The sequence below is a fragment of the Hibiscus syriacus genome, unplaced genomic scaffold (assembly GCF_006381635.1).
Source record: "Hibiscus syriacus cultivar Baekdansim isolate YM2019G1 unplaced genomic scaffold, ASM638163v2 tig00111027_pilon, whole genome shotgun sequence".
In the NCBI taxonomy this organism is placed as follows: Eukaryota; Viridiplantae; Streptophyta; class Magnoliopsida; order Malvales; family Malvaceae; genus Hibiscus; species Hibiscus syriacus.
In genome coordinates, this window is record NW_024062960.1 from 645,713 (window position 1) to 670,601 (window position 24,889).

The window sequence follows — 24,889 nt, forward strand, 5'->3', positions numbered from 1 at the left end:
AAAAGGAATCATAAAGGTGTTTCGTGGAGCGCTTGTGGTGCTGAAAGGCGAAAAGATAGCAGCAAACTTGTACATGCTGAAGGGAGAGACTTTGCTAGAAGCAGAAGCCTCTGTTGCCTCATGTAGTTCAGATTCTGCAATGTTATGGCATCAGAAACTTGGACAAATGTCAGAACAAGGAATGAAAGTCCTTGTGGACCAAAAGCTACTTCCAGGCTTAACAAAAGTATCATTTACTTTGTGTGAGCATTGCATAACAAGTAAGCAGCACCGGTTGAAATTCAACACGTCAAATCTAGAGGCAAAAGTGTTCTACAATTGGTTCATTCTAACGTATGGCAAGCACCGGTTACATCCCTAGGTGGAGCAAAATGTTGTCTCATTTATGATGACTACTCTAGGAGATGCTGAGGTACCCTATTAAGAAGAAGTCATATGTTTTTAACTTTCAAAAACTTCAAAGCGCGGGGTGGAACTTGATTCTAGAAATAAGATCAAGTGTTTCATAACAGATAATGGAGGGAATACACAAGCAAAAAATTTGATGACTTTTGCAAGATCATTTACTTTGTGTGAGCATTGCATAACAAGTAAGCAGCACCGGTTGAAATTCAACACGTCAAATTCTAGAGGCAAAAGTGTTCTACAATTGGTTCATTCTAACGTATGGCAAGCACCGGTTACATCCCTAGGTGGAGCAAAATACTTGTCTCATTTATTGATGACTACTCTAGGAGATGCTGAGTGTACCCTATTAAGAAGAAGTCATATGTTTTTAACTTTCAAAAACTTCAAAGCGCGGGTGGAACTTGATTCTAGAAATAAGATCAAGTGTTTCATAACAGATAATGGAGGGAATACACAAGCAAAAAATTGATGACTTTTGCAAGAAAGAAGGCATCAAAAGATAGTTCACAGTGACAAACTCCTCAACAAAATGGAGTGGCAGAGCGATGAACAAAACCTTGTTAGAAAGAATAAGAGAAATGTTGAGGGATGCATGCCTAGAAAAATCATTCTGGGCAGAAACAGTCAATATCGCCTGATGTACAACTCCCAAGAAATCTCAAACTGGATCCAAAATCCAGGAAATGCAATTCTTGGGGTATGCTGATGGTGTAAAGGGGTATCGCTTGTGGGATCCCACTGCCTGCAAAGTGATCAACAGGGATGTTATCTTTGTAGAAGATAAGCTACAAGAAAAGAAGACAATGATAGCACTGAAAAGTCAGACTACACAGATAAATGTGGAAATGATGTTGAACAAGAGATCTTCTGAAGCAGAACCATCACATGATGAACAAGAACTAGAGAGTTCTGAAGCTCCAACAACTCGTCAATCAGATCGTGTGAAAAGATGTCCCAATTGGCACTCAGATTATGTTATAGAAGGTAATATTGCATACTACCTTTTAACAGAGGACGTGAGCCATCAACATACCAGAGGCAATAAACAGCTCAGATGCTTCACTGGATGATGGTGATGCAAGAAGAAATCGAAGCCCTTCATAAAATACATGGGACCTTGTGCCACTACCACAAGGAAGGAAGCCAATTGGTAACAAATGAGTCTTCAAATCAAGCGAAATGACGACGATCAAGTTGAGAGGTATCGTGCAAGACTAGTGTCAAAGGATGCTCAAATGAAGGTATTGATTTCAATGAAATATTTTCTGTGGTTCGACTAACAACATTCGAGTAGTTTTGGCAATGTGTGCTACAATGAACTTACATATAGAGCAGCTAGTGTTAAAACAACTTTTCTTCATGGAAATCTTGAAGAAGAGATTTATATGCTCCAGCCTGAAGGTTTTGAAGAAAAGAAAGAAAACTTGGTTTGCAAGTTGAAAAAATCTCTGTACGGTCTAAAGCAAGCGTCGAGGTGTTGTATAAGAGATTTGATTCTTTCATTATGTACCTTGGATACAACAAAATTAATGCAGACCCTTGTGCTTATTTCAAGAGGTCTGGTGATAATGATTTGTTATATTGCTGTTGTATGGGATGACATGTGGTTACAGGACCAACAAAGATCATATTGAAGAATTGAAGGCACAACTGTCTAGAGAATTTGAAATGAAGGACTTGGGATCAGCAAACAAGATTCTAGGGATGCAAATACACCAAGACAAGTAATAAGATTTGGCTTTCAAAAGAATTACTTGAAGAATATTGTCACGATTCAGCATGCAGATTATAAGCCAATTTCTACCCCTCTTCCTATTAACTTCAAATTATCCTCCAGTATGAGTCCTAGCAGTGAAGAGAGAATAGAGATGTCTCGAGTACCGTATGCATCAGCAGTGGGAAGTTTAATGTTCGCTATGATGCACAAGACATTGCACAAGCAGTGGGAGTGGTTAGTTGGTATATGGTGAATCCAGGCAAAGAGCATTGGATACAGTAAAGAAGCATTGGTTAAAGATGCTATTGGATGGCTTGGGCACATCAAGAGTATGTCTCTCTGTTTTGTGACAGTCAAAGCGCCTTGCATTAGCAAGGAATCAGCATTTCATTCAAAGAAAGCACATACGTTTACCATTTCATTCGTGAAAAGGTGGAAGAAGGGCGATAGATGCAAGATCCATACCAAATAATATAGCATTTCATGACGAAGGCAATCAATGTGATAAATTTACCTGGTGTCGATCCTCTTGTGGCCTATTAGAGACTAAGCACATGATGGTAAGGTAGAAAGAATGGTGTGAAGATATGATTGTTTCAATCAATCTTCAAGTGGGAGATACTATTCAACCCTAATTACAATGACTAAAAATGATTTTACCATTTTCCAAAAAATCAATAATTTCCAGCTACTATTCAACCAAATTTTCGGTGGAATTATTATTATTATTTTACAACTTTCCACCGAAGTTGGACTTTCAACAGTTGGTGCTGAGTCAGCTGAGGGTAATGAGGGTGAAGATGAGAGTATTAATTAGTGGCAAATGTGTCTTTATGTGTTGGTTCGTTGTTCTGCAAGCTTTGAATCGTTTAGTCTTTGTTAAAAGACTTCATATGGTATTGAATTGCGTGTTGATAGAAACTTTCATTAAGGGAGCAAAATGATAATTAAAAGTTATTTCAATAGTTAAGAAATGATTATTATCATTAGATGTTACAGATTCTAGTATTAGAGATTGTAAAAGTCACAATCACATTATTTTCAGAAAAAATCAAAATAGAATGAAATAAAACACTATAAAATTTATACACACAAAATAAAACAATTTAAATACTTTACTATAAATCATTTTTTAGAAACAATATTAAATTAAATGGAAATGATTTTTTTAATATGTGACAAAATCAATACACAGAACCGAAATTAAAATTTCACCAAATTCCATTCAAAGCTGCTCGATTTAGGTTTTGATTTGAGAATCCTATTTAAAATGCTGGCAATTAACAATTAAGTTTAGCCAGAGATTATACTCATTGATAAGCCATGGTACCTTTATTAATGAAAGAAAGTAACAATCAAACATAAAACGGAGTGATAATACATAAACAACACTAGCAGCTTTTTCGAATGCATCCGCTGTACCATGAGCCTTAGATATACAGAAAACAAACAATTCTTCAATATAGAATTGTATTTATGCCCCAATCTTAGGTACTGCAGTGAGTTTTAGCTCTGTATGTAACTCCTTGAGCAAGTTTGGTGGATAAACTTCCAAATATTGGTCGTGTTCAAAGGGTTTGAAGAGCCTGGGATGTTTGTCATCCACAAGTTCTTCTGGAGCCTTCACTTGGTAGCCTCCTATCGCCCTTGCAAACAATCCGATGACGTATCTGGTCTTGTTTCCCCTCATCATGACTCGATGGAATGGCGAAGACAATCGACCATTTAACCATATCTGCAATGATATTGTGAGTTTATTTCTACTAATCGTATCGTTCGTTATGTCATAATAACTACTTACTGTGAGGGAATCTCCGATTATGACAATTATAGAGTTTGGTGAAGGCTTTATATTCATCCATTCGCCATCTTTGCTTTGAACCTCCAATCCATCCACCTCGTTTTGATGCAAAAGAGTCAGTATATTCGGGTCATGGTGCGCAATTGCCCCGAGGGTTGTCTCGCTGTTGTTGGGACCTTTATATTATTGGCTCTTAGCTGATCATTTGTGGAGTCAATGAGCTCATCCAAGTATTTCTCGACCCCAAAACTCTCCAGAATCATCCTCATGATTGTCTTCTGTAATTCTGACAGTAGCTGAGTGAATGATGCCATTGTTTTACTGCCAAATCCACAGCAAAATAAGTAAACCAAACAATTTTAATTTAGAAAAAAAGTTTACTAATTTTGCTAAAGGGTTTTACTAGTCATACATATTCTAAGTTACCTGAAGCTTATGTTTCCTTGAGGCCATAAAGTGGTGGTGAGCCGTTGTTCAACGTTTTCAGCAATATGTGCATCATCAACCGATATGCTTTCGAACGATAGCGGTGGCGGAGCCACATGATAGCCACGAAAGTTCTGAGAAACACAAAGCCTTTTTGTTTGTAAAGGCAAGTCGAAGACCTCTTCCAAAGCTCCAAATACTGGCTTCTGAAGCTCCACGACTCCGTCGAACAAGCCTCGAAACAACCGTACTCCTCTAGAGCTTCCCGGACTTGAAGTTTCGCCGATTCCATTCAAGGCTGCCGGGCTTTATCAAGTCTTGTTTTGAGAAATCTATAACTGGAATCGTAGCCATGTACGTCAAGGTCTGCTAAGGGTTTTTGTTTTTCTCTCTGTCTGCAACAATCACAATGGGAATTGTCACCGAAACATTAATCTAATATAAGAAATAGAGTATGCATGCATGACATGTCACGTGTAATGCATTTATCCTACCAATTTTCTTAATTATTTATACCTGCAAATAGTTAAGAACATGACCAAATAATGTAATCAATGGTTGATATCCATTATCTAAGCATCTCAGGAAATCAAAATTTTTTAGACTTCAACAATAAATTCATGTATACTTCCATATTATATGATGTATAATGTTTTTATATATTTTTTTTTCTCGTGAATATTTTTTGTTTATTAGATATAATGGTGACTTGATGGAGTTGGAAAATATATTCATAATTAATTTAAATTTCTTAAGTCTATTTATAATTTTTTATTCAACGAATAGTAAATAAAATTATTCTTTTTTAATTCATAAATAATAATAATAAAACAAATGATCAACCAAAGGAATATAATCAATTTTTAATTTCAATTTGATTCCAATTTTTAATGATGATAAATAAAATAACAACTACCAACTAAAGGAATCAATTCATAATATAAAGAATTCCCAGGTAACATAGAACAAGAACATGAAGACAAGAAGTGGTATAATAAAAACAATGATTAATTTATTGATAGATTCCTGAAACTGACAATCAAATGAAAACTATTTCCTCCTATAATATATAAAAAGTTAAAATCTATAAAAATATCTCTCAAACCTAACTGGCATCCCCACCGGTTAATTAATTATAAATGTATTATAAATTATTTATAATACAGAAGATAATCTATATTAATTGATAATTTAAATAAGTACTGTCCATTAAATTACCTCGACAAAATGATTCATATTATAATTATTATGTTGTCTAAAGTTTGAAAAAGAAGTTTATTTTAGCTATCGAAGTAGGTTAATTCCCAAGTAGCAATATAGATATATTAGTTTGGACTGACAACACCGGATGATATTGAGATGAGGTATCTGCTCGATTCAGTTTGTTTTAAACTTGTTGCGTCTTGCCCTTCGATGGCGGACTGGTCGGCTAATTTTGGCATGGCTAGACTTGATATGTTCAAGGATTGGTGGTAAGCTTTTCTGGTATGTTCTTTTGGTTTCGGAGGGTTGTGCTGTGTTGTTGATCCTTTTGCTTGTGTTCAAAATTGGTGTCCAGGCTAGCACGATGTGGATTGGTGAAGGCATGGTGCTCGCCTTATGCTTTCCTTTTTATGTTAGTGATTTTTTTTTTGGTTGTTATGTGGGTATTTTGGGGTGTTATTTGTCTCTTGTTGTTTATGTGCTTTTCATATGTGTAAGAGTCGTACCTTCTTTGCTGGTTGTAGTAGTAGATTCTTGGGTTGTTTCGTTCATTTGGGTCTTAATTTTATGTATTCTTCTCCTTCGCTTAGGATTATGGAGGTTTTAATAAGGTGTATATCAAGTTGGCTTCTTAATTATATAATTTTTATTGCCGATATAAAAATAGAGCAAGATGGAATAATCTTAAATCCGTTTTTCTATTAAATTCACTTGTGACGTTCAAATATATTGACCTCAATCTTGAAGTAATTGTAGAATTGTATGTGTGACTTGGATGATTTGATATATCAAGAACCGATGTATCTGAAGGTAGTATGAATGTGTAACTTATACATGAGCGTGTCGAATCTTATACATGATATATCGAGTTTGTATCCGCACACTAATTCTCAAATTTCTTTTCTCTTAATTTATTTTTCCTTTTCTTTCTTTTTTCATTATTACATTTCTTCATCTTCATTTTAAAAAAATTCTTACCTCAAAATAAATTTATTTATTACGGCCAAATCTTAGATACTGCAATAAGTTATAATTGGTCCTAACTCCTTGATCAAGTAACGTAGAGATATTCCAGAAAATCTTCGTGGTCATAGGGTTTGAAGAGCCTGGGATTTTCATCATCCACAAGCTCTTTCGGAGCCTTCACTAGGTAGCCTCCTCTCGTTCTCGCGAACAATCCGACGACATACCGGACCTTGTTTTGTGTCTTAATGACGCGATGACGAGTCGGAGACAATCTACCATTTTACCATAAACGGAGCGATTCTCCGATGATGACAATTATAGAGCTCGGTGAAGGCTTTACATCAATCCATTCGCCGGCTTTGGTTTGAATACCCAATCCGTTATCCTCGTTTTGATACAAAGAGTGATCAGGTCATGGTGCGGAACGGACATAACAATTGGCTCGTTGGAGTTTGGCCCTTCATATTTCAAGGCTCTTAGCTGATCATTTGTGGAGTCAATGAGCTCATCCGTGTATTTCTCTACTCCGAAACTCTCCAAAATCATTCTCATAATTGTCTTATCTAATTCTGATAGTAGCTGAGTGAATGATACCATAGTTTACTGCCAAATCCCGTAAAATAATTGATCAAACCAAACAAGTTTAATAGTTTTGCTAGAGGACTTTTGCAAGTGAATCTGAACGAGTTATTATTGTCGAGGTCTAATTCTGAATTCCGTAAAATACTTTTTTAGTCGCCTAACTTTCAGTTTATTTCGGTTTTGATCATCAAATTATAAACTTTTTTAGTTTGATCAATAAACTTTTGGAATTTTTTTTTAAGTCAATTGACCATTGGCTCGTTGGTCGAAAATGAGGATAAAAATAATATATCATGATTTCATGTAGATTTTAGTACATAAATTATTGATCAGCCCAAAATACGGCTAAACCTTGATTTCGGTTTTATCATTTTGAGGGAATTTTAGGACAACTAAATTGAGAAGAAGATGGGATAAAAAGGAACATTTTTATTCCAATGCAAACGACGACCAACAGCGTTGAACGGTGGTGGAGAAGGAGGTCGACGAGGGAAAACAAGAAGGTTATTTTAGAAATAAAAAGATCCAAAATAGTGTTTTGGTGTTATAGCATCAAGATGCTAAATAATTAAGGTTTCAGTGACTTAAAAACAAATTTCATAAGTTTACGGACTAAATTGAAAATATTTGTAGTCGGTGACCAAAAAGAAACATGTTGAAAGTTAGGTGACTAAAAGGATAATATATCCTTCTGAATTAAATTAATCTCCTTGTCTAGAATTGAAATTTAGTTCTTCTATGTCAAAACTTGATCATCTTTATCTTTTAAAGAAATGAAGTTAGTCAGATTAGACAACACTATTAAAGTTTTCTGTTATAGTAAAATAGGGATGGAATTCATAATTAGACATATTTCTAAATTACCTGAAGCTTATGCTTTTTTATCGGCAATTTAAATTTTATTAATAATCATCAAACCTAAGTTATCTGTATTGTTTTCTAATTACCTGAAGCTTATGTTTCCTTGAGGCCACAAAGTGTTCGTGAGGGGCTCAACGTTTTCAGCAACATGTGCACCATCAATAGACAGCATTCATACAACCCCAGTGGTGGAGGGCCAAATAGCTACGAAAGGGCTTCTCCGATTCACAAAGCCTTTTTGTCTCTAAAGGCAAGTGAAAGAACTCGATGCTCGACGGCTTGGTCGAGAGACACCTCGAAACAATTGTACGCTTTGAGTCCTCCCATGACTTGAGATTTCACTGAATCCCATTCGAGGCTGCACGGCTTTATTAAGCCTAGAGAAATCTATAACTGGAATCATAACCATTTCTTTCTTTATTTTCCCTGATGTAATTGATGCCAGAATCTATACTTGAATGGCACTTTTTATACAATGCATGAGATTTATTATTGCATTAAAAGTCACTTGACATATGAAGACGATGATGATAATTTGCATCTAGGGACCATTAAAGGCTGTTCCATAGTTATCTGTATTGTTTTCAATTCATTTGCTTGTTTGATGCTGATGATTTTATAGCTTATTAATGTCATGTGCAAGGATGAACAAAGAAACATAATAAGTTCATGCAACAAAATAAAATTTTAGAGGTTGGAGGGCCAATTCGTCCTTAAAATATTAAAAATTGTACCAAAAAAGTTAAGAGACGACTTAAGTTCTCTCCGCTAGTACTTTCGAAATTCCATCATCGAAGATTAAATTCTGATCACTTGTGTTATTAATTTGTTATAGTTTCGTCACTGAATCATTAATTCATATCATTTGATGACGAGACACGCTAAAAATGATTAATTTTTAATTTGACTCTTGAACTTTAGAAAAAAATATTAATTTAACCCTAATTTTTTTCTCCTAAAAATATCCTTAAAACTTTCTCTAATCTCAGAATTCGGCTAAGTCCCATAAAGTCAAAAGGAGGCCACCAAAATGGAAAAAGGGGAAGGCACAACGCACATACAATGAGTTTTCAAAGTTTGGTACTGCACTTTGAAATTGGTTTTCAAAGTTTGGTATATGCCTATTGAAAATGGTAATGGCTAAAATCACACTTAGTCATTGTACTTTAGGGTATTTATAAGATTAGTCCCTAAGCTTCAACTATAAATACCCTAACCCATTTAGCTTCAAATCATCCCTAAAATCATTTCTTTCTCCCATTACTAGAGAGCTTTCTTGTGAGCAGTGAGTGTTTTGTAAACACCTGTAAATTTTCTCTCTTAGTAAAAGATCAGCAGTCCGGAGACGTAAGCAAAATTGGCTGAACTCCGTTATCAATTTCGGGTATTATTTTTCCTCTTTTATTTCGCATTCTCACTAATGGTTATAGGGAATTACTTGTACTCGTTTATTTCCCAACAATTGGTAATCAAAGCTTTTGGTTGTGAATTTTATCAATTTTTTTGAGGTTACTATTTTTTATTCACATGAATAGTGAATTTGGAAGTAAAATTGAAAATTTCGATGGTGCGGACTTTGGCTTTTGGAAGATGCAAATTGAAGATTTTCTGTACCAGAAAAATCTATATCAACCTCTCTCAGGAAAACAACAGAGGGCATGAAGAATGAAGACTGAGCTTTCGACAGACAAGCCCTCGGAGTTATCCGACTGACATTATCCGCAATGTTGCTTTCATAGCAAAGGAAAAGACCACGGCGGGTCTTATGGCGCTCTCTCCAGTATGTATGAGAACCATCGGCCTCAAAAAAAGTTCATTTGATGAGACGATTATTCAATTTGCGATGGCAGAAGGGCACAGTGGCTCAACACCTAAATGAACTCAACACAATTACAACCCAGTTGAGTTCCGTGGAAATTGAATTCGATGATGAAGTTCGAGCTTTAATTCTCTTATCATCTCTACCAGACAGTTGGAATGCTACTGTTACAGCAGTTAGCAGCTCGTCGGGAAATAGTAAATTAAAATTTAACGGAGAATCGGGTGAAGCATCAACTCTTAGCCTTGCACACGGAGTCCAGAGGGAGAACTTCAGAAGAAATTCAAATCATGGTAGATCTAAATCCAGAAGGGGAAAATCAAGAACGGAAAAGAAAGATTTTACATGTTATAACTGTGGCAAGAAGGTCACTTTAAAGAGATTTCCGAGAACTGAAGAAAATACCGGCGCACAGGAATCTGCCAACATGACAGATGAGACAGGTGATGCCATGATTCTAAGCGTCAACAATCCGATTGAATCATGGATCTTGGATTCAGGGCATCTTTCCACTCTACCCCATGCCGAGAAATCATGGAGAACTATGTCAGTGGTGATTTTGGGAAGGTTCATCTAGCTGATGATGAAACCTTGAAGATCGTCAAAGAGGAGACATCCGACTAAATTTGCCAAACCAAACCTGGACGCTGAAAGGTGGAGACATTTTATGGTCTTAAAAGAATTTGATTTCTGTTGGACAGCTGATGGAGAAGGATAGCACAACCTTTTCAGGCTGTGAATGGAAGATTACCAAAGGAGCACTCGTCATTGCTCGTGGTAAGAAGACTGGTACTCTCTATGTAACCTCAAATTTAGAGAATATCATTGTAGCCGCAGATGCTGATGGAAAATCAATCCTATGGCACCAAAGACTTGGCCATATGAGCAGAAAGGGATGAACGCTTTTGTCAAAAGGGAAGCTGCGGATCTAAGAGTGTAGATGTCGGACTATGCGAGGATTGCATCTTTGGCAAACAAAAGAAAGTGAGTTTTGCAAAGATTGGCAAGACACTCAAGGCTGAAAAGTTAGAGTTGGTTCATACTGATGTATGGGTACCATCTCCAGTTCCATCTCTTGCAGGCTCATTATATTATGTAACCTTCATCGATGATTCTACGAGGAAGGTGGGTTTATTTTCTGAAGAAGAAATCAGAAGTCTTGATACCTTCAGAAAATGGAAAGCCATGGTGGAAAATGAGACTGGTTTGAAAGTTAAGCGGTTGAGGTCTGATAATGGAAGAGAGTATAAAAATAGAAGATTCAGAGATTTCTGCGCAAACAATGGGATAAAGATGGAGACAACAGTTTCCATGACACCGCAACAGAATGGCGTAGCAGTGCGCATGAACAGAACTCTAAATGAACGTGCCAGACGCATGAGAATACATGCCGGACTACCTAAATTTCTATGGGCTGAAGCTATCAACACTGCAATACCTGATCAACCATGGGCCCTCAGTTCCTTTGGATGATAGAATACCAAGGAAGTTTGGAGCAAGAAAAAATAAACCTTTCACACTAAGAGTGTTTGGTTGTATTTCTTATGTACACATAGATTCTGGTGAAAGAAGTAAACTTGATGCCAAGTCCAACAAATGCGTCTTTGTTGGTTATGGTGGTGATGAGTTCGGTTACCGATTTTGGGACTATGAAAATCGGAAGATCATCATAAGCAGAGATGTCATTTTCAATGAGAATGTGATGTACAAAGAAAGGTCAACCATGGAATCAAGTAGCTCCAACACTGAAGCTGAAACAAAGGAATTTGTTGAGTTTGAGGAGATTTTGGAAATGATGTTCAGATCACTCCTGAAGCAGTTCAAGAAGAACCAGTCACACCAGAACTGAGATGCTCCTCCAGAATTCCTAAACCAACCCAACGGTATTCTCCTTCTTTGCACTACTTGTTGCTGACTGACAATGGTGAACCAGAGTGTTATGATGAAGCAATGAAGTGGAGGATTCAGTCAAGTGGAGTCTTCCATGAAAGATGAGATGAACTCGCTTATGTCAAATCAGACGTGGGAATTAGCTGAATTACCACCAGGCAAGAAAGCGCCCACAACAAGTGGATTTACAGGATCCAGGAAGAGCACGATGGAGCAAATGCTACAAAGTGAGATTGGTTGTCAAAGGTTTTCAGTAAAAAAAAGGTATTGACTACAATGAAATTTTCTCTCAAGTCGTGAAACTGTCTACAATCAGACTGGTGTTGAAAATTGTAGCTGCAGAAAATCTAATCTTGAGCAGTAGATGTAAAGATAGCTTTCCTTCATGGTGATTTAGAGTAAGAAATATATATGAGGCAGCCAAAAGGCTTCAGAGGCAGGTAAGAAAAACCTGGTATGCCGGTTGAAGAAAGCTTGTATGGTTTAAACAAGCTCCTAGACAATGGTACAAGAAGTTTGATAGTTTCATGAGTAGCAGTGGTTTTACCATATGTCAAGCAGATCATTTTTGCTATATCAAGAGGTTCGATAACAACTTCATATTTATTATTACGTGATGACATGCTCATTACAGGCTCAAACATGCAAGATTATATATTTGAAGCAAGAATTGTCAATCAGTTTGCTATGAAGGATTTGGGCGTTGCAAAGCAGATTCTTGGAATGAGGATTAAGAGAGACACAAAGTTGGAGACTTTGATGTTATCACATGCTGAGTACATCAACAAAGTACTCTCCAGGTTCAACATGCAAGATGTTAAACCAGTACACCTTTAGGTGTTCATTTTAGACTCACCAAAGAACGTCACCAAAGACGGAATGAACGTGCACACATGGTGAAGGTGTCGTATGCTCAGCAATTGGAAGTCTAATGTATGACATGGTTTGTACTAGACCAGATATTGCTCACAGTGGGAGTTGTTAGCGGGTACATGAATAATCCAGGCAAGATACATGGGAAGCTGTCAAATAGATCCTCAAATATATGCGAGGTATTACAAATAAAGCACTTGTTTTAAAGGTGGAGATACGATACTGACAAGCTATGTAGATGCTGACTTAGTCGGAAATGTTGACATCAAGGAGCACTACAGGGTATGTCTATACTAGGGAACCGCAGTGAGTTGGGTTTTACTATAGAAGATAGTTGCTTTCTCCACAACTGAAGCAGATATGTCTTGTTACAGAAGCCAGCAAAGAGATGGTTTGACTCCAAAGTTTCTTGGAAGAGTTAGGCAAGAAACAACAAAACAATGCCTTGTATTGCGATAGTCAAAGTGCTATCCATCTAGCAAATAATCCGTCTTTCATTCCAGGATGAAGCACATACAATTGCGATATCATTTTATCCGGTCTCTTCTGGAAGATGGGATTTTGAAACTTGAAAGATTAGTGGAGCTCAAAATCCGGTAGACATGTTGACAAAGATGGTGACTACGAAAACTGAAGTTGTGTTCAACTTCAGTTGGCATGCTAAAATAACAAGACCATAAATGTTGAGCATTGATTGAGGTATGAAACAGATTAAAATCAGTCTTTAAGTAGGAGATTGTAAAGTCAAAAGGGAGGCCACCAAAAATGGAAAAAGGGGAAGGCACAACGCACATGCAATGGGTTTTCAAGTTTGGCATACCTTTGAAATTGGTTTTCAAAGTTTGGTATATGTCTGTTGAAAATGGTAATGGGTAAAATCATATTTAGTCATTGTACTTTAGGGTATTCATAAGATTAGTCCCTAAGCTTCAACTAAATACCCTAACATATTTAGCTTCAAAATCATCCCTAAAATCATTCTTTCTCCCATTACTAGAGAGTTTTTGTGAGTAGTGAGTGTTTTGTAACACCTGTAAATTTTCTCTTATTAAAAGATTTGCATCAGTCCGGAGACGTAAGTAATTGGCTGAACTCCGTTATCAATTTCGGTATTATTTTTCCGCTTTTATTTCGCATCTCACTAATCTGGTTATAGGAAAATTACTTGTACTCGTTTATTTCCCAACAGTCCCCAATTGCATGCAGTCGCTCACTACTATCAACTAATGTCAGTAGTGATCGTTACACTAAAAATTTCAGTTCACCTCTGTTTGATATCTTAAACACGAATTTAATATCCCTGCACTGAAAAAATCATGAACTCCATAATCTAGTCTATAATCTTTTGAATTCATCTTTCTAATCTCTCCAAATCCATCATCAGATTAGAAATTAACTCCAATATTCTAGCCTAGAATCGTTTGGTTCAATGAACAAAACAAGACTAGAGAATATGGATGGCGAACCAATGCTACAATAATACTAAACGTGAATATGGGAAAGTAAGATTCGAGGACAAGTGAGGATAAAATGGTGACATGTTCTTAATTATTCTTCTGTTTTCGTCCTTATGCTTGCATTTGCATTCTATAAGAAAGTATTTTGTGAGTCCCTCGACTATTAAAAATAAAATGATCATCAAATTATTCATATATTCTAAACTTGTCATTTTCTGTTAAAAATTAACGGTCTAAGCTTAACGTTAACATGCTGACTGTGATATGATAGTCGTTTGAAATTCTGGGATCAAATTTTATCATATCATAGTCATCATGTTAACGATCATCTCAAACTGTCGTCAAACTTTTACGGAAAAGGACGAGTTTAGAACATATGAATAGTCGAGTGACCATTTTGTAACTTTTAATAGTCGGATGACTCAACAAAGCAACACCCTATAACATGAGGAACACTTTGTAACTTTTAATAGTCAATGGACTCAACAAAGTAGCGTCTTATAGTCAAGGGACCATTTGTATACTTTCCTATTTTATACTTATATTTCAATAAGATTTAATACAAAATAAGTACCCAAAGTACTATACCCTTTTCCATTGGCGGAGCCAAGTTAGTGTAAAATAAAATTATTTGAAAAAATCATTTATACATTTAATATAAAAATGTAATGAAAAACAAAATAAACATACTTTTACAAGAATATTAACCTTAAACATAAATAATACTCATTATTTATTTTCATCCACTTAAAAAAATTCTTCATATAATTTCTAATTTGACACCCAAAATAAAATTTCTTTAAATTTGATACTTAAATAATTTTCTAGCTCCGCCCTGCCTTTTTCCCATTTAGGTGCCTAGACTATTTTTGGTCAATCCAGTGTCTAACGTTACAAACGTTTCATTTTAAATATCTCGGTCATAACGGCCGTTAAAAGTCCATTAAGTGTCACATATTGCATTCATTAAAAATTTTATTTAAAAAAACTTAAAATATTATTATATTTAAAAAATCCTAATTTCTCTAAAATTACAAAAAAGTATCAAATTCGAAAATTCTTAAAATCAACCCTAAAATTCGTAACTCTAACCTTATCATCTCCATTGCCGGCCACGGTCGTCATCGCCTCCGCCACCCTTGACATCTCCTTCTTGATCGTCGCCCTTGTCGTCAAATACCGTCGAGGTCACATGATGTTGCAATTTACAGCTTTGTTCTTCGTCGGGTTTAGCATTTATTGGCTCTTGTTCTGGTGGTTGTTCGCCAGGAAGAGGTTTAGTGGCGACAAAGTGTGGATTTAGGGATTGAATTAGGATTTTCAAAGTTTTGAGATTTTTTATGATTTCCAAAAAAATTGAGCTTCTGTTAAAAAAATATTTTTTATTTTAAATAAAATTTTCAAAATCATATAAATGTGACACTGTAAGCAATTTTACTAAAAATCACCTTAAAATTTATTATTTACTAAAATGGCAAATCATTTCTCTAATATTTATCAAAATATCACATTTTTTTACTACGCGATAATAAGTCACGTTCTACCCCGAAAGAATTAAGCAAAAGATGACTCGTTGACGAAAAAACCATTAATAAATTAGAGTTATGTGGACATTGTATTTTTTGAAAGACAAGAGTTGTTCAATTAATGGTTTTTTGACTCGAATTTTTCAACATTGGAAATGACATTGCATAGCTTTTCCTTTATTGAAGAACAAAGTTTAAAATAGAAACACAAAGCATTGAGAGTAGTGAACATTCACGCGGCAAATAAGTACAATCTATTCAATCATATAGAAACAGTCTCAAATGCCTGAAAACTCTTTGATAATACTAATTTTTCGGTTTGTACTCCCACGCGAATTCATATAATCAAGGAATTCAAAGTGATCAAAGGACTTGTATTTGATGGGATGAGCCTCGTCCCCTAGTTCTTCAAGTATATGTACGGTGCCACTAATGAAAGAGAATCCCCAATGAGTATCTTGTTCCCTTCTCCTTGAGGATCACTTGATGATAACATGATGGTATTCGGTCATTACTCCATGCCTAAACAAACCAACATCATCCAAATTGTAATTATACTTAATACAGAGGTTATGGAAGATGAGAATGGATTACTGACCATCAATGCATCCCCAGCCATGACAACAAAAGAAGTTGGCGACGGAGGAACTTCTACCCATTGATCATCCTTCACTTTCACCAGCAACCCACTGATATTACCTTGATGAACTATAGAAAAGAAAGTTTTGTCTGTATGAGGTAATATACCAGCATTATTCTGCTCCATCATAGGCTCATTATATTTAAAGTATCGAAGAAGATAGTTTGTATTTTTGCTGTAATAATCATAGTAATATCCAACACCATAGCTTTCGAACAACATTCTCGCCACAATTCGATCGAGTTCCGTCACCAGCTCCGAATAGCTTTGAACACTTTCACTATTATTCATCCAAAGTCAAAACCCCAGAAAAGTATGAGATGGTTAAAAAAAGTTCAGTTTGTAAATTAGTTCAAAAAAATTATACCCAAAGCGATCGTTTCCATCAGGCCACATGAGATTGGTGAAACTTGCAGTTGAATCGAAAGATTTTGGATGGTCGATCGCCAAAGATTCAAAGAGTGGAAGAGTTTTGAGTTGTCCTAAATAATGGAAGGCAGGTTTGTTGCTGGTGTTTTGCATTTTTACCTCGGTTGGGAACTGCATCGTGAACCTGGACAGGTATCTTCTCAAATTTTGCTTCGAAGCAACCGCATTTCTCGAGACCTCGCCGGACATCGTTGCATGCTGATGTCCAAGTGTTTGATCCAGGCTTTAGATTTTCGTCAGAAAAATGGATAACGGGAAGCTTTATCTGTGATTCCGAACTCATAATGAATCTATTGGTATAACTGTTATATTTCTTCATTGGTTTATTGGCTTTTTCAATATGATATTTATAGAAGAGTTGTTTAGCTAGGGGATTACTAGGGAAAGGTTGTTTCTCGGTTTTAAATGAATTAATTGATCAAATTAAATTATTCTGATTAAAGATTTTTTAACGAGGTTTATCTTTTTTTTTTAAAAATCAAAAAATCATAAACGAGTCGATGGAATAATAACGCACAACACACTCTAAAATTATCGCATTGACATACTCTAAAATTCTCACATTAACAAACAAAAAATATCACTAGAAAACTATTAAATAATTAATAATTATAAAAAAATTTATAAAAATCATTACCTCTTTTATTAATAAAATTTCATTGAATTAATAAAATAAAATTAATAATAAAGCATCGTAGAAGTAGTAAAATAATGCTAATCCATAAGCTTAAATCCAATTTAAAATGAAATTGATTTGTTTTATTAGACATTTCTAATAGATAATAAATTGATAATTAAACAATTTTAAAATAATCACATCTATAATGCGCAAAATGAAATGTTAAAATAATAGTATATATGTTATCTGTATATGTTAAAAAAATTTAAATGATACTGAGTCTAGAAATAAAACGACAAGAACTTATCTAATAATAGTATATATATTATCTGTATATGTTAAAAAATTCCAATGATACCGAGTCTAGAAATAAAACGACAAGAACTTATGTAATAATAAAAGTAATTTGTTTAATATATTGAAAATCACAGGTAGATGACAAGTGCTGATGATATTGATTGATCTAGAAATAATATTTTAATTATAATATCATTATTTTATATGTTAATTATAATTAAAAATAATTATTTTAAATATTGAATCATTAAATTTTAAATTAATTTTGTAAAAAATTATAGTTTGATCCCAAAAATTTGATCCAAAGCTAGAATCAATTCCAACTGTTAGTGAGTATTTTGATGTGTTTCCCAATTTAGAGGTAAAATTTGGAATTGAATTATAAGATGAGACTATATAAATCTTAATTGTTTTGTATTAAACGACTCTAATTAAATTGAAAGAATTGAAGGCACAACTTCAAGAATTGTTAGACTAAGGCTTTATACGACCAATCATATCACCTTAGGATGTTCTTGTATTATTTTTTGGAAGAAAAATAGTTCAATGAAGCTCTGTATTGATTATCGTCAGTTGGATAAATTAGCTATAAAAAATAAATATACACCTTCTAAGAATTAACGATTATTTGATTAGTTAAAGATGTTTTAGTATTCTCTGAGATCGATCTTCCTTTTGGATATTATCACATGAAAGTGAAATAGTCTAAAAACTCAAAAATTGTATTTAGTGCTGTTATGGATTTGTAGAATTAAGTTTTCAACTCTATATGAATCAATTTTAAGTTTTGTTTATTAATGACATCCTTATGTACTCTAAAACTGAAGATGATCATGATAAACATATTCAAATGATTCTCTAAACCCTATGTGAAAAGCAAATGTTTAAGCTTAGCAAATGTAAATTCTAACTATATGATATTTTGTTTCTGGATCGTGATAATATCATTCTTTTATTGAAGAACAATGTTTAAAACTCAGACAGAAAGCACTTAACACTAATAAACATTCATGTGGCAACTAAGAACAAACATTTCAACCATATATATAGAAACATAGGTCTCAAACACCAGTAAAGTCTTTGACCAAACATGGGTTGGAGTTCGGTCCCAGGTTCAATTTCACAAAATGAAGGAATTCAAAGTGGTCGAAGGACTTGTATTTGATGGGGTGAGTCTCGCCCCCTTGCTCTTCAAGGATGTGTACGGTTCCACTAATGAATGAAAACATCCCCAATGAGTATCTTGTTCCCTTCTCCTTGAGGATCACTTGATGATAACATGATGGTATTCGGTTATTACTCCATGCCTAAACAAACAAAAAGATATATGAGTAGTCAGGGGTAGACAGGAATGGGTTGAGGGGAACGGACGGGGCAGTTATCCCCTTAAAAGTTTTAAATTAGGGTATATTTTAGATATTTTATTGGATAAAGTATACAAATGGTCCATCGACTATAGGATACTATTTTGTTGAATCCACCGACTATTAAAAGTTATAAAATGATCCCCCAATTATAGAGTGCTACTTTGTTGAGTCCTCAAACTATTAAAAGCTACAAAATGAGGACTCGACTATTCATATATTCTAAACTCGTCGTTTTTTGTTAAAAAATTGATAGTCGTCTGAGCTGAACACTAACCTGCTTATTGGGATTTGATGAAATCATATTTTAATGATGTCTATTAGCACTGCCGTTGTTTTTAAGCATTGGCTCAATGATATAATGTTTCAAACACTAGCTCGACGACATAATATAAACGAAGAGTCGACCCACAAAAAAAAACTTAAACGGTTATGTGATCAGATTTTATCATATCCAAGTCAACAGGTTAACGTCCAGCTCATATAACTATCAATTTTTTTAACGAAAAATGACAAGTTTGGAATATATGAATAGTCGGATCACTATTTTGTAACTTTTAATAGTCGGAAGACTCAACAAACTAGCGTCCTATAATTGGAAAATCATTTGTGTACTTTACCCTATTTTCTTTCTATTTTCATTGATAATTTGTTTTCATCCCTCAAAATTTTATAAATTCGTTTCATTCTAAAATTTTAAAAGTCATGCCCTCTTAACATAAAATCTCAACGTTCATCCCTCGTGAAAAAATGCACATTAATTTATGAATTTAGGATTTTAGGGAATTGGGTACTGACCATCAATGCTTCTCCAGCAATGACAATAAAAAGAAGTTGGCAATGGTGGAACATCAACCCATTGATCATCCTTCAATTTCAGCTGCAACCCACTGACTTTACCTTGATGAATTATCGAAAACAAAGTTTTGTCTGCATGGGGCAACAAACCTGCATTACTCTGCTCCATCTTAGGCTCATTATATTTGAAGTATCGAAGAAGATTGTTCGTATTTTTGCTGTAATAATCATAGTAATATCCAACACCATAGCTTTCGAATAACATTCTCGACACTGTTATTCATCCAAAGTTAAAATCCCAGTAAACATAATTAAGGGATCGTTAAACAAAGGGTAAACTATACTTATGACCACTTAACTATTGTATCTTTTTTCTTTTGACCACCGAATTTTCAATTTTGTCAATTAGACTACTTAATTATTTAAATGATGTCAATCAAGCCACCTTCCGTTAACATTTAATGAAAATCTTGACGTGACAGTTAAAAAAATTGATATAATTACATATTTGGTCCTCAATACTCATATATTCTATAAATGTGATCCTAATTTTGGTTTAACTTAATAAATTTAATTCTCCAATCAAATGATGATACGTTAGCACTTCCGTTCAAATTACAACTAAATTGATAGAATTTATAAGTATTAAGGACCAAATATGTAATTATTCAAAATTTGGTAACTGTCAAATCAATACTTCTGTTAAATATTAATGAAAGGTGGTTTGATTGGCATCATATAAATAGTTAAATAGTCTGATTAAAAAATTGGTGGTCAAAACTAAAAGGATGCAATAATTAAGTGGGCATTGATATAGTTTATCCCAAAAGAAGGTTTAAGTGGGTGAATAATTTTGTTCAAAAAAATTATACCGAAAGCTATCGTTTCCGGTAGGCCACATGAGATTGGTGAAACTTGCAGTTGCATCGAAAGATGTTGGATGGTCAATCGCCAATGATTCATAGAGTGGAAGAGATTGGTATTGTCCTAAGTATTCGAAGTAGGGTTGTTTATTGCTGGTGTTCTTCATTTTTACCTCGGTTGGGAGACCGAACAACTCTTCGGCTCCGGCGAAAGCTACCTCGTAAACCTGGGGAGACATTTTCTCGAATTTTGCTTCGAAGCAACCGCATTCCTCCAGAGCTCGCTGGACATCGTTGCAAGTTGATGTCCAAGCGCTTGATCCAGGCTTTAAATTCTTCTCAGAAAAATTGATAACCGGAAGCTTTCTATGTGATTCCAACCCCATAACAAATCAATTGCTATTATTGTTTATTGACTGAGTTTTTTTCCGATGAACCTAATTGGCTTTTTGAGCTTGCTATTTATAGATGAAAATTGTTAAATTAATTGGGATTTTATATATAATGTAGATCTTAATATTTGTGATTCTCTTTGTCACGAGGTTATTAATTTCTTCTCAAAAAAATATATTTGATAGAATATATGCCACCGTTTTTCAAATTCAAGACTTTCATTCTTGTTTAATATTTGCAATTAATGTTTGGGTGGAGAATTGCGATCGGTGAAGGAACAATTGTTGGTCAATATTTTTGTAGAGAAAATTGTTGGTCATGGAGGAAGAAGATGATACAAGGGTTGTGAAGGTTCTAGCCCCTTTTTTCAGTCTTGGTTTGGGTTATTTATAGTGGCTTTTAGTGCGCGTGTCAGTCATAGGGTCATTATAGTTATTTGTAGATTAATGGGCTAGATAGATATGATTGTCAGACCTTGGATTCCATTTTGACAAGTCATGTGGATCTATCAGAGGTTTTATATATGTATTGTAGTTGCCAGATGTAGGCTCGTTGGAGGCTCTAGTAGGCGAAGGGATATGTTGCGTATTGCGAGTACTATAAAATTATACGCAAATAATGTGCAAGTATACACAATCGCAAAAGTAATACAGTGATGAGTGAGTATCGTCTCCACAGGGATTGGAAGGATATTGAGTAAAATTTATGCACTATTCTAAATTAATTAAGTATAGCTAATGATATTCACAAATGATTATGCCGAGGCAAATGAAATGTGTATGAGTAACAAAAAGAAATGTCATGGCAAAGGAAAATGGTAAAAAAAACAGTAAATAAATAAAAAGAAGATAATCCTCACGTGACAAGCTTTCAATGGAATGAATGGTAGGGATTGATCTAAGGATGTTAAACTTATCTCTCAGGCAGATTTAAGCTACCTGGTCGTTACTTACTCGATAGGGCTTTCCTAAAATGTTCTCACAGGAACCTAACAGAATAGGATGCCAAGGCATCTGCTCTCACTCAACGATGTTGGACAGCCTACCCTATTGATAAAGACACCCTTTTTAGTCGTTGAAATCCTATCCTAGTCTCTTCCGAGATCTAAGGGATTAGGTTATAATACTCTTAGGTCGGTTCAAAGCCCCTTGAAAATACTATAACCCATTGCTTATGAGGATCTTGTCTTGCGTGTCTTCCGAATACTTACAAGTATTTTTAGCTTAGGATTCTTCCGAACACCTAACCTTCATCTAAGAAATGGACATTTCCATGCCTCTTACAAGCCTAGATGGTGAAGCATTCATAAGCAAAGCAAATAAAGAACCAAAATAAACTTAAACATACCATTAAAAATAAAGTTTAAACATCCATTAAACCAACCACCACCAAATAAGTTAGTTCATGGTGGGGTTCGAAATATTCATAGAAAAATCCATAAAATATTCGTTCCAACAGCCCACAAATAAAATAAATAAAATAGGAGCAAAGGGAAGTGAGAAAGAGCCTTCGACGCGCGCCACCGGAGGTCTCCTCGGCCACCACGTACCACCTTAGCTCGCTAGCTCCTCTCGGCGCCTAGCACACCACTCCTTGAAGCTTTATCAATGGAGGAAAACCCAAGGAAGAAGAAAGGAAAAAGGGAAATAAAAATCTGATTTTTCTGCTACAGTATGCGTTTCTTTTCTTCCACACCCTCTCTCTTGTGAGGTGTCCTTAAATAATAAAAATATCTAGGGGTAATGATGAGGTTGTTGTGTGATTGTTGGGTGCAAAATACCCCTCATACCCCTAGAATCACACCTTGCATGTGAACCTTATCCTCCAGGTGTCAGTGGTCCCCTAGCAGGCTGTTACAGCCATCATTTCACGTGCAGAGCCAGCTGTCCACGTACAGCTATATATATTTTTGTCGTTTTCTGCGCCAGGATTGCCAAGGCATTTCAATCTGCTTCAGCAACGTGCGATGCCACGATATTACTTCACAACTCGCCTATTTTGTTTGTTATTTCCTGCACATCACTAAAACAACTGCGCCTTCCTCCTCATATAGCACCTTAATAAAATAAAATAACACAACCACCACAAATGCAATTATATGCAGCTACATATATCTAAAATGACCTATATGTACCCTTAAACAACAATAACTTAAGTGAAAAGGGCCTTAAAAATAGTCTTTTTACGGAGTTATCACACCCCCAAACTTAAGCTATTGCTTGTCCTCAAGCAATGGATAACAATTAACATAATCAAAATGTCATGGCAATTTCAACAGTAGGACAACAAGACAAAAATTGAATTTCAACCCTCAGAAAAATCGGCTTCTACATGCTAGACATATCAAGAATTCAAGTACTTTTCCCTAGGTCAAGATCCTTTATGGTGTTGTGTGTGATTGATTGTATCTAATCTATACTTAACGAATTTAGGCAATTTCTAATTGAGTTCCCTAGTTTTGCCACAGCATTTACTCATTCATTAAGCACATTTATACTCCCTTTTCATTTAGTACACATTTTTTTTTCTTTTTTTTCTTTTTTTTCACTTTTTCTTTTTTTTACGCTGCTACGAAGAGAGTCAGCCCATCACACCTACCATCCCACACTCTAGGTGAAAGGGAGCATACCTTCCACCCCCAAGCTAGTCAGGTAGAGTCATCCCGTGACTACTTTCATTCACGTATGCGCGTGGCTGCCATTTATAAAGAGAGTTCCAGGTAATGCCACGGCAAAGAGGAGTGTCCCTCTACAGCTATGCCGAAGCATTTATTCACGATTAAACAAAATTCAGAGATAAGGGAGTTTTTTTTAATTGATTTATCATTTAAGCATAATACCATATTTTAATGCCAAGGCTAACCAGAGTTCTTTCATAAAAACTTCCTAAGTTCTTTAAGTATAGAAAACATACAAATCGTGTAAGAATAATTCACAAAGCATCAAGCCCTAGAGTCAGTTCTATCATTCTCAACAATCATTTACATTCAATTTCTAGCCTAAAAAGTTCATCATCATCAGGTATCATCAAAACATTTCATCTAACTGTCCTACCATTTACTGATGCCATGACATAACATTATGCTAATATTATCATACACATGTTCTAAAAAGAACTACCTCCCCCAAACTTGAGAGAAGCATTGTCCTCAATGCTGAATAAAAACTAAGTTAAAACTAGACTACATGCTATGTGATGCGATGCAATTCCATGCAAGGTACCTTGTCTTCCTAAGATGGTGGTGGAGTCGCGCTGACAGTGCTAGTAGTATTGCGTCTGGTGCACTTCCTCAGTGATGTGGGGCTTTTGTCAGGATCAGAACTGGGTTCAGCAGCTGGTGTGCTAGGGCCTTCAGTGTTCTTAGATGTTGAGGTCTCCATACGCCCAGATGACTTCAGACGTCATCTAGTCCATGTTGCCTGGGTTAGCATCCTCTGGCTTGGGTGTACTGTCTTGCTGAGTGACATTTTCAAATGTCGTGGCATCCTCAAATGATGGCAATATCACGTCCAGGATGACGAGAAGATTATAAGCCAAATGTGGGAGTATATCCTTGTGAACAGGTGCCACGACTGCGTCTTGTTAGAGCCTCAATTACATCTAGATTTGCCGTGGCATATTGGTTTGTGAAGTTCCCTCATGAGATTTCATCATATTCCTCCTCCAAAACACCCTTCGTCCTAAAAAGAACTAATATTAAAAATAAAAATAAAGAAATAAAACAAAGAAAAACAAACAAACACTCATGAAAAAAAACAAACAAAACTTCTAAAACATAAATTAAAGAGAGTTGAAGGGATGCAACTCCAAACATCATGAATTACTATGGAATTTTGTCGCGTTCGATTGGAACCAGTATAGACTAAAATGCTCCATATATATAACAGCGCCACCTTCAGTGTAAGTCGATAGAACCTGATCTGTAGGACCTTTGCAGTAGTCCTCTCTCCTCTTGAG

The 24,889-nt window shown here is 35.2% G+C and overlaps 1 protein-coding gene and 1 pseudogene across 1 annotated transcript; both read right to left on the minus strand.

Moving 5' to 3' along the window:
* Positions 1 to 15,784: 15,784 nt before the first annotated feature.
* LOC120150995 lies at positions 15,785 to 16,957 on the minus strand (annotated as a pseudogene).
* Positions 16,958 to 19,656: 2,699 nt separating this feature from the next.
* Positions 19,657 to 20,925, minus strand: LOC120150890 (probable inactive 2-oxoglutarate-dependent dioxygenase AOP2). Its single transcript, XM_039163493.1, has 2 exons — positions 20,549 to 20,925; positions 19,657 to 19,894 (listed from the first exon to the last, which is right to left on the minus strand). The coding sequence occupies exons 1-2, from the start codon at positions 20,923 to 20,925 to the stop codon at positions 19,657 to 19,659; spliced, it is 615 nt and encodes a 204-aa protein (XP_039019424.1).
* Positions 20,926 to 24,889: the final 3,964 nt, after the last annotated feature.

Excerpts from the sequence above, each read along its gene's own strand:
- LOC120150890 (XM_039163493.1), bottom strand. The coding sequence starts at position 20,925 with ATGGGGTTGGAATCACATAGAAAGCTTCCGGTTATCAATTTTTCTGAG. Across the intron at positions 19,895-20,548 it reads ACCGGAAACGATAGCTTTCG|CAAAAATACGAACAATCTTC; the intron begins GTATAATTTTTT and ends TGATTATTACAG.